The following is a 19,471-nucleotide window of genomic DNA, read 5'->3' on the forward strand; positions in this document are numbered from 1 at the left end:
AGGAAATATAGTAACCCACGCAACTAAGAAGGAATAAAGAAAACAACCATTCAGTGTAGGAAAGACATAAATGGGTTTGGAAATGTGCTATACATAGACATCACTAGTTCTGGATAACAGGCATAAGAAAGGGGAATTTTATGGATGAACTTCACATTTGGTGCCACAGGGAATGATATCATTACACAAATTACTCTTCTATGGAAATAAAAGATACACACCCCACTTAGGTTTAAAGTGAGTGAAATTGTTAGGTATTGAAAAGGAAACAACTAAATGTTTTTACTAAAACTAGTTCACAAAACATAAAAGGAACATTCTAAGAAAACAATTTCAGACTATATACTGTAGAAGGTAACCAATATGTTTTAGTTTGATATTCATTAAAACCAATTACTTTTAGATCTTTACATTTCTTAACACTAAAATAACACACTTGGAGCTGAACTCAAATTTTTTTTTCCTTCTACCGAGGAAAAAATTTTGAAGGAAATTTATTTCAAACATTTAGATTTTCCTTAAATTCAAAAGTTTCCCAAGTAGGAAACAATTTCCTTATTCTATTTTTGAAATTAAAATTGTAACTAGATATAAAATCTTAAATTTTATGTACAAATAAATTAATTCTAACATTCCTTAATATACAATAAATATGGGTTAATTTACCTAAGAGTAAACTACCAAGCTAATTTTACTTTATGACATACAGAGTATACTACCACCAAACTAGATCAACAAGGGTTAGGTCTATTGGATGCTCTTTGCTATATTGGATACATATAATCATGTATTGTACTTGTTTTAATCACTGTAAAGTAACTCATTCTTTTGTATTGGTATTGCAAGTATAATTGCATAAATAATCATGAAATGAATGATCATGCAAAGTTTTGTGAGCATAGATGCAAATAAAAATTGCTGAGGAGCTCAAAATCACAAGAAAAAATAATTTATAATAAACTTCATGGGGACAAAAGAAACTATGTGAAAATTACTCTAATAACTGGTAAGACTCAATTCAATCCTCAAGCCCTCACATTCTGCAGCACAACTGGATTAGCTACGTATATTATAACTTTTTTTTTTACAACAAACTCCCTGATACTCAAGAAAGAAGGCAATATACATCACTTTATTAACGATAGGGCAGTACATTATAACATTCACTCCCTTAAAAGCCTACATTTTCAAAAAAGATTAAATGCCTCATGAATATCACTTCCTATAACAATAAAAGTGAACTTGAAACAAAATAAAATGACAAGTTTTTTAAAGTACAGTTTTGCCTTTACCATAAAAACCTTTGAAAAACATCTGCACCAATACTCTGGAATCTTCATTAAAAAGACAGAGGATAAATATGTGCGTGTGACATATCGGGTCTCATCCAATAAAACAAAACTATTAAAAAAAAACTAACTACTGGCAAAACAAAAGTAAACATTCTGACAAAAATTCTTTTGAGACTATTTTTGAAAGTTAACACTGAAGCTGATTGAAATCAGGGTAATTACATAAAATTGTTTAATTGTAACTAAATTTTGCATTTTTTGGTCATGTGGGTAACTTATTAAAGAATCATGACTGTACCACCATATAATTTTTTAATTGAAACAATCTATAGTAAATAAGGAAATAAATATGCATAAATCTAAGGATTTCAGTTCAATCACCTCTAATATCACTTAAAATGTTATTTAAAAAAAAAAGTCAACATACAAACTTGGTTTACGCATTGCTTCGCTCTCGAAACTGGATAAATGTTGATGTATACCTTAAAATTAAAAACTATCTTCCTTGTAATAGTCCTTCCACTCTTGTGGAGTATTGCGTTTATATGGTGGTGTATGATGATAATTGCACATGGGTTTGCCATCTCTCTTATGTATTTTCTGTCTCTAAGTTGAAACTAGTTCAAGAGCCTGTCGACATCACTAGTCAGGGTTGAAGCGGAATGGGGGACATTTATGAACATCAGGCAAGTATAGAAATAACAAATCTTATCATCCAAATTCCATTTACTTCTGAACCTCCTCTGATGTTCATATTCTTGACTTCCACATTTTGATGGAAGTAGGTTTATGATGAAATTAGTAAAATTAAAAGAATAATTTACAATGAAACAAACTATTTTCTTTACAATAAATACCTTAAATAAACCAAAATGCCCACCTCCTGACTACCCCACATTTTGTTTGTAGAGGGCTCAGACTAAATAATTGTTTAAAAATCACAAATTTTAGGTACCGTATATACTCGTGTAATGTTCGACTTCGTGTAATGTTCGACCCCCCTATTTTGCCTTCAAAATCATGAATTCATCATATACCTCATGTAATGTTCGAGTCTTGATTTTGGCAGTAGGCTAGAGGTCTTTTATCTCCAGCATACCATAATTACCAACAAAGTAAGGGTTATGCCTAAGTGCGACAAACAAATGTATAAAACAAATCGGAACAACACCTAAATACTAACATCTGTTTACAATAACAATTGAGTATTCAGCATACATTTTCTAGCGAACACTTTAGTTGCAAACAGCCGATTATCATCACCGCCTAATAGCTTTAAAAAACAAGCAAACACTACAAGTAGCAAACAAAATTAGTTCATCGTTTTGAGTAACAAATTACCATTACCGGTAATTGCAGGTAATTACGGTGATTATAATTACCCGTTATGCTAATCATATTTTTCCTCACAATATATATGAATAAGAATTTACTCAAGATGTCTACCAAGAAATATAAAAAATTTACTGCAAAATTCAAGCTTCAAGTTATTGCAGCCGCTGTCCCCTGAAACGACAAATAACGTTCAAGCCGTAAAAATGTTTGGAGTTACCGAAACTAGCGTTCGAACTTGGAGAAAAAAAAATGTGGATTCAATTAAGAAATTTTTTTGCGGTTTATTATTAATATCAATTAATATACCATACCAAGTAAAATAAAATGAGCCTAATTTTTTCATTAACCATATCACGTTATAACATACGCAACCCGACTGTTTGCTAGCTTCATACCTGCTGCGTTATGGTAAAGTCATTACTCGTAGCGGAAAAAAACTATTGATGATGGTTTAGGAAATAAAATCCATGCTAATAATATGCTTGGTGTTAAATGAACATGGCTAGTACTGTATATATAGGCCTAGCCTATGTTTACCTACCTATAGGTAACCTTATATACGTGTAAGCCCTTATATACGTGTAAGCATAGCCTACGATTACCTACCGGTAGGTAGCATAGCCTAGGGTAATGTTCGCGTAGGCCTAGCTTACGTTTACCTACCGGTAGGGCAGAAATTTTTACTTTTTCAAATATATATCTCGTGTAATGTTCGACCCTTACTTTTTTAACTGAAATATAGGCCTTCAAAAATTGAACATTACACGAGTATATACGGTAATTTGTGTTTTTCTTTACAGTACTTACCTCGAACTACTTTCTTAGGAGTATCTGGGATCTCCTCCCATCAGACCAGAATTTTGTGTAGTTTACCCTAAACCCATTTTCTATGAGGGGTAACCTCAGGCGGAGTGATACGCGCCGAGGCTAACCCCGGGTTAGAGAGGTCTCGACCTCCAGTAAGTTCTGGTTGCTAAGGTCTCTAAGAAAACCAGGGAACACTCGGGGAAGGCAGGGTGGGCCATTACCCGAAAGTAGTTCGAGGTAAGTACTGTTAGGAAAAATACAAATTACCTAAAATTTCTTATTTGTTCCAACACGAAGTACTTACCTCGAATTACTTTCTTAGGAGACTTATACTTTATGAGGTGGGCGTGGCCCTAAAAAGTTCTTGAGACCGTGCTAAGGAATATCCAGACCTAGAAAGTGGCTAGGTCGTGTTGACCCCATAGAAAACGATTGAGAGGAAACTACACAAAAACCCATTTTAGTGTCTAAGAAACTCACCTGTGCAAGAAATCCTAAGGGACATGTCTTCCTCTTGTTGAGGTACTCGTTTCTGGCTCAGGGCCCTCACAGAGCCCACTTGAAGCGGAAAAGGGGAGAAAGAAAGTACAAGGGAACAAACCTGTCTCTTGTGCTTGTTACCCGCGGTTATCACTGAGGCTATGCCTTTAAACCGTTTGGAGCGCAGAAACGACGGTACCTATCGAGAACCCGTCCAGGGATCTTCTTGAATAGTCCTTCCAATAGCGTGCTGTGAAGGTAGACTGGTTGGCCCAGGTGCCTGCCCTTAGGATCTGGCCCACTGCCATATTTTTCTCGAAGGCCAACGTAGTACTCAGGCCCCTAATATCATGGGGCTTGGGTTTCCCCGGCAGGGGGACTTCTGCCTTACTGTAGGCCCTGATGATGACCTGCCGCAACCAGAAGATGGTATTCTTCGAGACTGGCTTCTTCACGAGGCCTGTGGAAACAAAATGACTCTTGATCCCAGGCCGAAGTCTTGCTGTTCTTCCAAGTATTTCCTCACTGCCCTGTCGGAGCATAGGCGCAAATCCTTCACGTCGTCCGACCGGGGATTGCCGGAATAGAGAAACCCTCAATCCCATACGGCAGGGTTCTGGGTATTAGCTACGAAGAAAGGGACGAACTTGAATGTGACTTCTCACCAACCTTTCGAGTGAGCAACTTCGTAGGACAGACCATGAATCTCGCCTACCCATTTAGCTGATGCTAACGCCAGCAAGAAAACTGTCTTGAGAGTGAGATCCTTGTCCACGTTTTTCAGGGACTCGAACGGAGGCTCGGATAACATTTTCAGGACCCTTGCCACGTCCCATTGTGGCACCTTCACAGCTTGCGGGGGGCATGATTGCTCAAAGCTCTTAATTAGCATTGAGATATGTCTGGAGTTACCCAGGTCTATGCCCTTCAGGAGAAAAACTTGGCTCAAAGCCACGCGGACTCCTTTGATGGCTGGAATGGACATGTTGACCACGTCCCTGAGGTAAACTAGGAAGTCCGCTTCTTGCGGGATGGAGGCCTTCAGGGGCCTGATGTTCCTAGTGGTGCACCATTTGGAAAATGTGGCCCACTTAGCCTGGTATACAGCTGTCGATGACCATCTCAGGTAGCCCGACATCCTCGTTGCTGTACTCGACGAATAGCCTTCCCTCCTCAGGAGACGCTCGATAACCTCCACGCGTGAAGACGGAGGGACCGAGGATTCTAGTGGAACCTTTGGAAGTGTGGTTGCCGGAGAAGATCTGGCCTGCCCGGAAGGGGCCAGGGCGGCTGTTGTGTTAGTTCCCTTAGGTCCATGAACCACTCTCTCTCCGGCCACCAGGGCACTACCAAAATCATCTGTAGGTTGCTCGTCCTTCTCACCTTGTTGAGGACCTGCCTGAGCATCCCGAAGGGGGGAAAAGCGTACATGTAGAGATTGTCCCACGGCTGTTGGAAGGCGTCCTCGAATGCCGCTTTTGGGTCTGGAACAGGAGAACAGAATACGGGGAGCTGCGTGTTCAGCCTTATTGCGAAGGGGTCTGAATGACGGACCTGGCTACTTCCGGGTGTAGAGACCATTCGGATCCTACCACTTGCCCCATCCTGCTGAGGCCATCGGCGAGGACGTTCCTTTTCCCTGGGATGAACCTCGCTGATAGTCTTATCTGCTCCACTTCGGCCCATTCCATTAGTTGTAATGTGAGGACGCACAGCTTCTTCAACCTTAGGCCTCCCTGCTTCTTTATGTAAGCTACTACCGTGGCGTTGTCGCACATCAACGCTACCGTGTTTCCCCGGAGTAGGTGTACAAACTCCAGGCATGCTCTTTGTACTGCCCTCAACTCTAAAACGTTTATGTGCTGGGTCTTCTCTAGGGCTGTCCAGTTCCCTTTTGCTGATTTCCCAGTCCAGTTCCCTCTTGCTGATTTCCCTAAGCGATTAGCACCCCACCCCTCCTTCGACGCGTCCGTGAACAGGACCATCTCCGGAGAGTCGGCCGCAAAGGGCATCCCTTTGAGGGTGTTCGTCCTGCAGCTCCACCATTCCAGGACCCGTTTCGTGTTCGGAAACACCGGGACCAGTCTGTGGGGGGAATCCGTTTGGATCCAGTTCTCCTTCAGGTTCCATTGGACCTCCCTGAGCTTTAGCCTGCCCTGAGGGACCAGTTTCTCCAGAGACACAAGGTGGCCTATCAGTCTCTGCCAGTCCTTTGCCCTCCTGGGTTGGTCCGTCAGGAAGGGGCGGAGGACCTGGTCTAAGTTGTCCAGCCTGTCCACGGAGGGGAAGGCTTTCACTAACCGGGAATCAAGAACCATCCCGAGGTAGGTTGTCCTGGAGGAAGGTATCCGTTGGGACTTCTTTAGGTTGATGGTGATCCCCAGAACGTTCCAGAACTGCAGTAACATCGTGCCTTGCTCCTTCAGTACTTCCTCTGAGGCTGAAAGTAGCAACCAGTCGTCCAGGTAACAAATCAGGCGGATGACCTGTTCGTGTGCCCAGACTGAGACCGTTGTGAAGACCCTTGTGAAGACTTGAGGGGCAGTGGACAACCCGAAGCAGAGGGTCTTGAACTGCAACGTCTGGTTCTCCCATTTCACCCGTAGGTACTTCCTGCTGGAGGGATGAACCGGGATCTGGAAGTAGGCATCCTTGAGATCTACTGACATCATGAAGTCCCCTTCTCTCAAGGACGCCAAGACTGATTTTGGAGTATCCATTTTGAAGTCCGTCTTGCAGACGAACTTGTTGAGGGCTGAGAGGTCTATGACCGGTCTCCATCCTCCTGTAGCTTTCTCCACAAGGAACAGCCTGCTGTAGAACCCTAGACCTGGGTCCCGAACAGGTTCCATTGCCCTTTTGCCAACATCGCTGAGACCTCTCCCTGCAGAGCTGTCAGTTTCAAGGGATCCTTGGGGGCTAGCCACTCCGCCTGCTGATCTGGTATCAGAGGAGGAGGGTCCACTAGGAAGGGCAACCTGTACCCTTCTTTCAGAACTGTCACGGTCCACGGGTCTGCCCCGTGTTCTTCCCATGCTTGCCACAAATGTTTGAGGCATCCCCCCACCTGAGGCTCTGGCAGGAGTAGGAGGCCTCCCTCCCTCCCTATCTTCTCCTCGATGAGCGGCCTGAACGCCCTCTTCTGGACGCCGCGAAGGACAGCCTATAGGCGGTTTGGTTCGAGGCTGATCCCCTACGGGAGGGCTGAGAAGACTGGGACCATGTTGTAGCCGAGTTGTCTATCCTAGGGTGGTTAGGAGCGGGCCGAGGAGGGCGAGGCGTGTCGATGGAGGACCTTCTGAACATCGGCCTTCTGACCGAGTGGGGCCTGGTCTCGAAAGGTTCCTTCATTCTCCAAATTCTCTCCATCGCTTCCTCCGCTGCCTTCGGGGGAAAGATTGAGTCGTCCCACAGGGTCAGGTTCCTCAGAGATCTGGCCTCTCTGTCTGGCAGTCTCCTAGTTATCTTGCTCAAAACAGTGTCCCTCCTTCGTAGGACCCAGTTGGCGGACATGGCTAACAACTGGTATGACAAGAATTTCAGGGCCTTGCCTCCCGAACTGATGAGTTCCTTGAGTAAGGCCTGGGTCTCCGGAACTGACAGGTCGTAGGACGACTGAACACCCACCAGTCTAACCAGGAGGAGACGTTGACAAGGTCCTTTGACATCTCCTCCATCATGACCGCCTCCGAAGGAGAGAAGCAGACCGGCGCCGTGGACGCCCTTTCTTCTGAGGCTCCTTGCCCCAATGTGGCGAGTGCTGGCTCCAGTGCACAGGCGCCTGCTCGGTGTCCCTCTGGGAGGTAGAACCTGCTCTGGGATTTCAGGCCCTGGAGCAGCTTAGAGGGACTCTGACTCTTGGGCACCTCGGCGTAGTTGGCCACGATCCTGTCCACGTGAGCCTTTCCCAAATAAACGTCCCTCGCCAAAGGGAGGGCCAAGGACTGGGGCATCCACTATTCTATTGAGGCTGGAATGCCAAGCATCTTCGGAGGAGAGTCCCGGAACGTCCAGCCTGTGGTGACTTCTGATGAGGCCTATCACCCTCCGATAGGCCGATACCTACGCTGCTGACCCCTCTCCATGGTCGTCGAGCTCCTCCAATGGGGATGCTGGTACAAGTGACGGGGGTACCCCGACGGAGGACCTCGCACGCGGGGGAGTCCTGGACCGACGCTCTCGCTGGGGTTCCCGACGAAGGACGGGCATCTCCGTCGGAACGGGGGCCTCCATACTGGGTCTAACATCTCTCCCGGAGGTTCTCAAATCTGCGGGCCTGCTCGTTGAGGACGGCCGAGGGCTGCGCTTGTGCCGAGCTAGGTGGCCCTCGGAGGTCAGGACTCGGCTGCCATACCAAAGGGGCTACTCTCTCCGCTCGGCGAATGGAGTCGGAACCTTCGCGGTCTTATGCCTGTCAACTGGAACCTGCCATGAGGAATCCCTCCGTCGGGTGCTGCTGCTGCCGGAGGAGTATCTATCCGGGGAGCTCATCCTCGGACGCTAACTTGAGGGGCCCGGCGCCGCAGCTAGCTCCAGAAGCCTGTCTCGGTGAACCATCACCCATTCATTGCTCTTGGGGGATCTTGGGCGCCGACTCTCGTGGCGCAACCTCGAGGGGGAGCAAGAGCGCGACAACTTCCTGCGGGACTTCCCCTTTCGCCTCCTGAGCTTCCTCAGCACTTCATCTTCCGAAGAGCAGGAAGGCTCCTCCACTGAGGAGACTGACGACTTATAGGTCCTCGTCGAAGGCCTCGCCTCCCGCGGTAATGTAGGAGAAATTAGCAACATTATTACCCCACATGGGATCATCAGAAGAGATGTGACCTGCAGGCACCAGGCCACCATCTCCCGAAAACACTACCGCCCCTCCCTCAGGCCCCTCACTCGCCTGGAAAGACGCCACAACCCCATTGTCATGAAGATCAGACTCCTGGGGAAGGGCCGCGGACCTCTTCCCCGCAACAGACTTACCTCGTCCCCTACTCTGGGTAGGGAAGGTTGGGAGAGAAGTTTGGACAGACGAGGCGCCCGTCGAAGCAAGGGAGGAAGGGACGTTGGTCTTCTTAGGCGACTTATTCTTTTTGGTGCTATACCACACCCACTGCACCTCGTTCCACGACTCGCACTCCGGACACGTGTCGGAAGGGGAACACACGCTGCCCCTGCACGAGGAACACAAGGAGTGTGGGTCAACTTCGGGTTTCGAGAAGAACGCTCCTCACGATTTTCCGGCCATAGGCCCAGGACAATGGTGAGGATGCTCCATGATGAAGGAGAAGCACTACGAGACACAAGCGCGCACAGAGAAAGCACAAAGGAACCACGTGGGTAGCGCGTGGGACACAAAGGGTCGGGGACACACAAGTCACACTGGGATTAAGGAGAGCGGCAAGATGATATCGCGACGCGACCAGAGAACTTACTGGAGGTCGAGACCTGAGAAAGCATGCTCTCTGACCCGGGGTTAGCCTCAGGGCGCGTATCACTCCGCCTGAGGTTACCCCTCATAGAAAATGGGTTTAGGGTAAACTACACAAAACTCTGGTCGGATGGGAGGAGATCCCAGATACTCCTAAGAAAGTAGTTCGAGGTAAGTACTTCGTGTTGGAACAAATTATTATTCTGTAATTTTTTAGCTAAACTAACTAAGTTTTTTGAAATAAGGGTGATCACTTGGGTACAAAGCTGGCAGCTTCAAGAGGGCGGACTGAGTGGGGATTACCAGACTGTTCTTCCATCAGAGGCCTCACTTTCATTTCAGCAAATGAGCTTAGAAGAATGGTTGAAAGGGTAATTTTCTCAAGAACTTGTATAGAAAAGACAAATCCTTGGCCACCTAATACTGGAAGCCTGCTTGTTGGTGGGAGAAGTCACTTGTGAGCCATTCTGGATTTCTTCCTCCAGGGTAATGTCTGCAACATGGTCCTGAACAGGAAGCTCCAAATGATCTGTTACCCCATTCCAGACTAATGGGATAACCTGGATGACCATTTCCCCACCCTCTCTGATTCACCTGGTCATCAATCGAACTGGTATCCAAATTCCTCCAAATAAGCGACTCATTGGTAAAAAGGAAGCTATTGGGCCACAAGCAAAGGTCTTTAATAAAATGAGATGATATCAATGGAAAGGTTCTTTCTCTAACATAGGAGTGAATGAGTGTCAAAATTAATGCCTCAAAAGTTATATGAGAAAAGTGCTTGACACACATGAGAAATAGGTTAGTGTATACCATATCTATATTCCCCTTTGATACAAGAAGATGGAGAATTTGCTGATAAGTTTGTATGAGTGGAAGTAATGTGCATAGCTTAGCTACATCTTTAGTCTTGGTTAACCAAGCTCTATTGATGGATCTTGATGCTTATGGAGGTGTAGACCCAAATGGCATTCTTCCTTTGTTTTTTATAAAGACCGCAGATTTCTTAGCTCCAAAGTTATCTGTTATTTTGCGCAAGTTAGCAAGAAGAGGAGCTTTTAGCACTTGTTGGAGAATTGGTAATGTTACTCCACTATGTGAATGCGTTTGTGGTAGCTCAAGTCCAACGGATTACCGCCCAATTTCCATAACTCCCATACTAACTAAACCAACATTTTACTCTTGAAGGTGAGTTAAGGAGTGATGCAACTAACTTTGTGAGGCCTCTTTTGGATTGCCTCTGTCTGGCTGGGGGAAGACTTCAGGAACTGTCATGGAAGTGACCCCTTGCTCTAACCCTCGAACATATAGTCGAGTAAAATATACCGTCCATTTCTTGATGTTGAGCAAGAAAGCAAATGCAAGTCACCTCCCGAAAGGGACAACATTAATGCCTTACAGTGTGATCCGAGCCACGCTCTGGGGAGAGGAAACAATCATACCTGGACACAGGGAAATATGATCTGGCATCATGCCTAAGCACGGGAGACAGTGAACTAGAATCATTGACATCCTAATGTGGATCAAACAAAAAAAACGAGTTCAGGACATTTTAGTCATTTTAAGAGTGGGAGGCATAAGTCAAGTGCTTTGGTAGAACAAAATACAACAAACCCATTGACCCAATAGAAAAAACTAATGAAAACTCTTCCCTGAGATGCGGTCTTTGGGAGTAGAAAAACGACAGACCCAGAAGGAGTCTATGACTAGCAAGTAGTCTAACAGGACTTTTTACAAGAGGCCCTTATGTGGGACTTATTTTTTTACTCTTACCTTTGGAGAAGATGAGGATAAAATAAAATAATTGGTGCAGCAGCAGAGTATATATGTTTTCCCTTGCTGTTTAAACTTGCCACATACCAATTTACTATGTTCTTGACCAAGGTTTTCTTCTTGGGCATAGTAAGGTGAAGGAAGCTATATATGCTACCATGTCAGGAACACCTGATTCCCTAAGCCCTGGAGGGGGGTCACCTAAGGGTACTGGCATTACTGGTTCCTTGGCAGAGAAGAAACGCATCGTCTCTCCTGATGATACACTGTGGAGATTCAAGGATGACCACATAAACCAGAAAGATATATCTTCATATAATATTGTCAAAAGATAGGGCAGTGTAGGTCTATTATGTAGAGGGGTTAAGCAGATAATGAGTACATACCCCAAACTTCATACAAGACAAGCCAGCCACACAGACATCAAAATAGTTCTTGAGCTTTCCATGCCTTTCAGGTTCAGGGTTCCAAGGAGTCAAAGCACTTCACTAATACACAAGGAAAAGCAGGGTAAAGATATCCTTTCAGGGCAGGGAGTTGTGGAGTGATTCATTAAATACAACAGCCCAAATATAATGAGATATCTGAATGTGGGGCTATATGGCAACCCTCACTCAATCCCCCATCTTGAAACTTTGATTTCCACCAAAATGATCTCCTACATCAAAAGGATGTGTGTTTGTTACTGCATCAGAACACAAGTAATTTAGGTAATCACAAGTGACCAGACTGAACACTAAAATATGAGGTAAATTACCAGACAGCTGATCTTTTCTTCTAAAGTTGAAAGAGGAGCCTGGGATTTTGCAAGGTACAAAAATAGGCTGTAAAAGTAATAAATCTTATCAAAAAATTAATTTAGTTTTTCAACACACTTCTTGCAGGAGAATACTAATCCAAAGTTTGATTTCTTTTATCTGGCCTTGTGGCCACAACGATAGGCAACTCCTTGTCCTGCCTAATGCACCTAACAATGCACCCACACATTTTGGAAGAGTAACTTCCAAAATTACTCTTTTTGAAAAAGGTAGTTAGGAAAAGTTACCTCTCATGGCAGCACCAAGCCAAGAAAAAAATGAGTTAATCATAGGGTTACTACTCTACCTTATAAAAGTATGAAATTTCTGCTTTATGCAGAGGTAAGAACTCAAATAGTTTAGGTCTTTAAATAGTCTATAAAATAATAACCATGCTCACAAAAAGTGCATAACTCTTTTTCCTTAAAATACTTGCTATACCATTTTACAAAGGAAAATATCATAAATACTTATACTGCACACTATGCAAAGAAAACATTTAGTAATCTACCTCTCCTCAATATGCTAATGTATTATGTAAAAGAAAAGTAATAATCACAAAAATATATAAAAAAAAAAAAAAAGGAACAATCAGGAATCAAAGGGTTCTAAAACTACAAGGGCAACTCTATTAGACATAAGACAAAAAGGTATGATGTTAACTTAGTATAACTTTGTACGTAAACATGCTAATAAATTGCTAATTCTGATTAAATTAAATAACATATAAAAAGAAAAGAATTCATTAATTTCAAATGGAAACTTGGCTAATACAAAATATTCTACATAAAATGAAAAAACGTTAATAATGGGCAATTCATAAAAAATCAATACAAATAAGTTTTGTTTCCACTTCCAAAAATGCATCAAAGATTTTTTATGAAATTAGAACTTACAACACTGCATGTATCTACTTATAAAGAATGAATTATCCTAAAAACAACATGTTGATACGTAAAGATGAGCCTAGAATAGGACAATTGGTGCACAGTCCTAAGTTTTAAGAGAAATTCAACAAAAATACAGTACACAGACAGTCCTCAACTTACAAACATTTGGATACAAAAAGAAAATTTCAGATACTGTATCCGTTAAAATAAAGAAATACTTTAATAAAACAATGAATCATTTATTACAATAAGCAAAATGACATTTGCAATAACCTGATATTTATTGCATATGAAGCAGTACTAGTTTTTTACTTTTGTGGCTGGAAATCGCAGGTATGGAAGTCAGGTTAGGCCTCCCTAGACCAAAATTCAAAATATTACTTACAAACTGCTTCTTGGAACTTATTAAGTTTGTAATTTGAGAACCTTCTGTATAATGGAAGTTCAATAGACAATGCATTTGGGATGATGAAAAAACCAAAATGAATCAAAACTAGAACAGGAATGATAACAAAAGAATATTCAATACAAAACAATCATAAAAATAATGAGACCAAAATCAAAATACGGGTTACAGCAAAGCAGAGCTGTTATGGTGAGAAATACTATAAGCTAAAATTTCAACATTTTCATATGAATTAAGATATTGAAAAAATTAAAGCATTTTCCATGATAAATAATAAAAGAACTAAATGCAAAATAATAAATATTACTTGGAACGACTTTTAAAAGAATTGAAAAATTTAACAACACCTACATCAATATTTTGGCATTTTCAATCAGATATACTGCTACCATAAATAAAATTTCCCTGCTGAAAAGCAAAGAATACACGATTCTCAGAAGAATATCACTGAATGATATATCTTTTAATCTTATTACAGAATCTACCAACTAAATTCTAGTCTATCAGTTTTTAACTGGCTTCACTAATTTCAAAATGTTTTCAGTAATTCATCCAAAATTTCACACTTTTAATGACAATGCAACTTTCCAAATTGAAGAAATGAAAAGATCAATTAAAACATAGGATACAAAACTAAACACAACCAAATGTAAGGAACCAAAAAAATATATGCATAACAAGAAAATATTTCACTCATATTTATGTATCAACCTAGAGAAAAATTTTACAGAAACTATGAATGTATAAGATTACGATACATTTAATATTTAATCAATATAAAATTAATCTATTTTGTTCTTACATAGCAAGCAACAGCATCCCTTAACCTAAACTTAAGAATTTTAATTGGCAAGCAATAAGACCCTCAAGGGCTACAGTACAAAGTATCAAGTCAGAAGAATGGCACTGCTACCTTACGAACATGTAAGCCAAATATGCATCTGAATCATTGTTTAAAAGCTTGTATAATACAGATTCACAAGAGATATAAACTAGTTTAGCACTTGTGTAAAACAAGTTAAGAAAAAGAGAACTTTAAAAAATGAATACGGCAATACTTACTGGATAGGTCATCGTCATATGGCAATTCCTCATTGCTCAAGTCCATGTTAGCTGCCTGGGCAAGACTCATCCGTCCAGGGGAGGTCATAGACTTGTTATTGCTAGGAAAGACGTACTTGTGCCTCTTTCCCCCTTTACTAGGTTTCAGCCCAGCTGCCTTGGCCGTTTTCATTAAGGTCTTCTTTGCAAAGCCCCTATAAGAGATAATCTTATAAAAATCTATATTTGTAATCTGTATCGAATAAAGCTAACAATAAGTTTAATCTTTCAAACAAAACAAATATATATTTCATGTGAGTATCTTATATAAAGGTTACTATTGCTATCCTCAATTGATTAAAGATAAATTACTTATAAAATAATACCCCTCATCATGTCATTTCACGTTGTGTCATTTTTTACATATGTTGCTCATCCCTAAATATTAAGGCTCCATTACAGGCTTAAGGCATGCCATTGTAACAACTATAACCTAGCATTTACTTTTCCTGTCACTCCCTCATGTTTGTGAAAATATTCTATCATTTCTATGTTTTTTAATATAAATAGGAAATTGGCGGTAAGATTTAAAACTTAGTACATCAAAACCATATTATCAGCTTCCATGATATTAAGATGGGTTTTATTTATCTCAAGTCATTATATTATCAGCTGAAAATAGCTTAAAACCCATTATACACTTAATAAAAATGAGCCAACGAAGTTAGATAGGGAGCAGGTGCCCTGATTCAAAATTACTGTAGTTGCCCGGTCAAAGACTGGTTGGTCACACAAACAAGGAAGTGCTCAGTTCACATCAATCATCCTTGCAGTTAGGTTAGAAATTATTATTGCAACTCTAATAATAATACCTAGTTTCTTGTTCTGCATATAGATACTGTATACGCAAAGACTAAACATCTATTACATTTCATCGATAAGTTTTTTCTATACTTTTGACCTCCAATTACAAGATTAACATATTGTAAGGGTCTACATTGACATCAGATGGATTTTCTGGTAACATTTACCCTCTGATTTAGAATTTCAGGGCATTTCTCATTTTAATTTCCCAAAAGATGAAACGCTCATTCTTCACTTTTAATCTCCCTGTATATAATTACGCAAGAAAAATGCTTGATACATGTTTGACCCATCCAAGAATAATTTCAAATTGGGATCAACAGGTAGCTGGTCAACCAGTGTTGATCAATCTTCTTTCCTGCTTAAAAAATGAATGCTCATCAGGCACAGAAGATGGTCAAACCATTAATGTATTTCATGATTGATTAAATGGCAATTAAACAAATAATTGTGATATTAGAATTATTAGGATTTCGTCGATATGGGAACTGATCTTAACAATGAGATTTTCAATACCAGGAAAGGGTCTTGTATTTACAGTAAATGAAGTAAATGGTAGTTGGAAATCGTCATTTTGGATACTTTCTGATAGCAGATCTCAGGTCTCATGAAAATGTGAACTTGGTTAAAAAAAAAAAAAAAAATGTTTGGTTAGACATCATTCATTCATTATTTTTTACCTCTGATGGCTTATCACCTAATGAATCTATGATAATATAGTATGCGTGTAGTTTAGACCCTGAAAATATAAAAACTACATTTCCTCATTCAGAAACATAAGAGCCAGTATGCATATTTTATTTCATCCATGTCACATGATAAAATTTCAGACATTATAAATTTGACAAACTTCGGAAAAATTAGGTTTGCATCTACGTGATTAACTCTGATCCCAGCATCTGGCTTTGATCAAGAAAAAAATTGATCTGAAACTTGCAGTTCAACTGCTCAGCAAATCTATTGTAAAGTGGCTCAGTTTTGTCTTGATAACAATTTGAAAGGGAAAGAATGATGTGAGGCGACAACTACGTTTATAGCGATCTTTAAACAATCGTCTGATATGAACTCAAGAAATTTATGCTCCAGCAATTCAAAATATCAATTCAAAATAATGAAATTTTCATGGATTTTTTAAAGAAGCTGAGGCGTACATTAAACTAAAACTCCCTGGTGGTATTCCTTCAATCAATTAAAATAGCAGAAATGGTTTTCTTGACTTCTATGATGTATGTGTAACTTAACTACATTGAATAATAATAGGCTGTTTTAAGCATGATTAACACTGGTCTAACTATCTATCCATCTAGAATTGTAAAATTCACTGATACAATTAGCCCATAACACTATTGATACCAATAACTGTAAAAATACATACCTAAGTGTCCCATAACCAGGCTTATCCTTTGGTTGTCTACTTGGAGTGGCAGGAATATGGTTCTGACCAGCAAAGGCAAATAGTTGATTAATCGTTGGTGGGTGTCGTAATCGGTTGATCAATTTTCTCATAGTTTCTATGCTTTCTTGGGATACTTCTTCATCAAAAGCCACTTTAATTAACTGTAAAAGAAAAACAAAAAGTTTTAGATAATCAATATAACAGCCATGAGAACTAGTCATGAATCATGACCGAGGACTATACTTCACTGTATTGTGCAGATAATAAAAAATACGGAGTAGGTAAAACAGGTATAAAATAAATTTAACTTTTTATCATTCTTTTCAACATTTGTAATTTTTCTCTGGCTCAAATACTTAATAACCCAATCTTTGAAAAACTTTGGGAGTTACAAATTTACAAAACATATGCATCAAGATAGCAAGAAATTCTGACAGTATCTTAGTTAATTTCAGCTCCTCTTCTCTAAAATTTACAAGAAAAAACTATTGACTTTGTTCATTAGAAATTTTCTGTGAACTACTCTAGAGGGGAAATGACATTACTAGTTAACCTTCAAATATCATTGATGTGGCTATTTTCAGTTTTGTGCTCAATAATTAAATGGAACATTATTGGAGGAGTGTTGTGGTAAACTACAAAAATTAAACCACAAAAATACAATAGTAAATTAGTCATCTATCATTGTAATATTCACTGATACATTATACATACAAACCATCTATCTTGATAATATGCACTGATGCATTATATATACAAACCAAATTACCAATATTCATTACAGCTGTAAAGGTACCTTAACCAATTTTTTCTATTCTATTTACGCAACCATTAAGCTGTGAAAAATACACAATAACTCATTCAAACCAGTCCTAACCAGTTTTACCCTTAGCTTGTATAGTACACTGATGTTGTACTTTGAAAATTTATCCAAGATTTGAGAAGGTCACCATGTACTGTACAAGTTCTACAATAGGAAAATGTGTTTAAAATTGTATTTCTTCCAAACTCTGCAAGCATAATTTCAACCTCATTAATTATTAAAACATGTGCCTCCATTCATTTGCTGAATATGTCTGTGGTAAAATGGGCCAAATGGGTGCCAAAGTTGGGCCTAAGAGGTCAATCAATGAAAAAATGCAACCTACCTGCAGTTACATTAGGAACTAAAAGCTGGAAAAGGTTGAACACCATGATAGAAGACACTGAGAACAAGAGTATAGTAGTAGGCAACTAAAATTTGCAGCTAGGAACCAAAGGCATACTACAAAGACCCCTTAGGAATGCTATCTATATCTATTTACCAAGGCATTTCCCCCAATTTGGGGGGGTAGCTGACATAAAAAAAAGGAACACACAGGGGACTTTTCCTCTTTTTGCTCCTCTCAGCCTCACAAGGGATTCAGCCAAGTTTGGCTGGTACTGCTAGGATGCCAGAACCAACTCTCCCCCCCCCCTCCACCACCCCGGGTTATCCACCACAAAAAAAAATTTCATATGCTGAATCCCCTACTGCTGCTACCTCAGCGGTCACCAAGGCAACCGGAGGAAGCAGCAGTACTTACCAGAACTACGTCACAATTGCTTGCCATCCATTCCAATTTCTATCAGTGTGTTGTTGGCTAAAACTAGAGATCAGCTGACATAATTTAATGCAGTGTTTTATGCCCAGCCTACTATCAAACATAGATTTTGGCAAAGTGTAAACTATTTTGTGAGTAATATTCAACTGACACCCTAAAAAACAGATTTTTATTACTCCTGCTATGTATTTACCTGGTTAATTTAGAGTAGATATAACTTACCTGGAAAGTATTGGATCTTATCTGGAGACCCTCATTGAGCCACTGATCCATTGGCCCAGGGTGTTGATTAGCAGGAACCCGCTTTTCTCTTGTTATAGATGAGACGGGCATTGACCTCACAACAACTTGCTCACATGCTTTAAAAGAAATTACAATCATAATTATAAACCACAACACAGCACTTAACATACTGTAGACCATTTTTCTTTAAAAAAGCAAAAGCAAAAACTAGAAAGAAAAGAATAAATGTTTTTGATAACTAGAAATTGAAAACTTCATAACTCACCGTAAGGATCCGTGGGGAGACCTTTGAATATTAGCCTGTAGTTAGTAAGGAACAAGGCTCCTTCAGCTGGCAATAACATGGGACCACCAACATTGCCGCCTGTCGACTCTTCTCTGCCATCAGGTAACAAATACACACGCAGACCCTCATACATCACATCTTCACCCGGTATCAACGATGGCAGCAAGATCTTGGGCTAAAATTAAAGAATAGTATTATCAGAATTTTCAGATCATGATGAAACAAATAACTTATAATAATTAATATTCATACAATATAAAATACATGAATGGTCAAATGGTCTCCCTCAAAATTAAAAAAGATATAAATAATAAATATTTTAAATATGGAAATAATCTGGGTTATCAAATGTATAAAATCATAGCTACCCAAAAGTAGAAACCCTCAAATATCAGTTAAATCAAATATAAAGGAAATTGTAATAAAAAGCAAATTACTTTCCCTGCCAGGGTCTGTTAATCATCTACGTATCTAAGAAAAGACTGATGAAATGTGTCACCAAAACCAATGAGTGCAAAGTCCTTAACCAATTACAGAGGGATTGCATCTATTTCCATGTTTAAAGTAGAATGAAAAGGGAGATACAAGATTTTACTATTATGCTGCTAGCTCAAGGTGTAGTACAGTATATGTGTAACCTTTCCCTTTTCTAACATAGCAAGTTAGAAATTACAACATTTAATGAGCTAAGCCCATCAACCTGATGAAAGAATTTTATATTTTAAGATAAGCTTAAAATAACCCACAAGATGGCAATTGGTTAACAGCAAGAATATTGCAACTTTAATTACTTTTTGATAGCTATAACATTACAAACATCTAGCCTGAGAATCAAATATATGTTCAACTGAACTTTATA

General features: G+C 40.2%; 1 protein-coding gene across 1 annotated transcript in view; it reads right to left on the bottom strand.

The window, feature by feature from the left end:
- Sbf (SET domain binding factor) overlaps positions 1 to 19,471 on the bottom strand; it is a 219,630-nt gene that overhangs the window by 72,885 nt on the left and 127,274 nt on the right. Inside the window, exons 22-25 of the mRNA XM_068392627.1 lie at positions 18,592 to 18,787; positions 18,306 to 18,442; positions 16,480 to 16,661; positions 14,262 to 14,455 (exon numbers count right to left, since the gene is read on the bottom strand). Of these exons, the coding sequence (XP_068248728.1) occupies positions 14,262 to 14,455; positions 16,480 to 16,661; positions 18,306 to 18,442; positions 18,592 to 18,787 (709 nt within the window). The remainder of the gene's footprint in view (positions 1 to 14,261; positions 14,456 to 16,479; positions 16,662 to 18,305; positions 18,443 to 18,591; positions 18,788 to 19,471) is intronic.

The sequence above is a fragment of the Palaemon carinicauda genome, chromosome 1 (assembly GCF_036898095.1).
Source record: "Palaemon carinicauda isolate YSFRI2023 chromosome 1, ASM3689809v2, whole genome shotgun sequence".
NCBI classification, from domain to species: domain Eukaryota; kingdom Metazoa; phylum Arthropoda; class Malacostraca; order Decapoda; family Palaemonidae; genus Palaemon; species Palaemon carinicauda.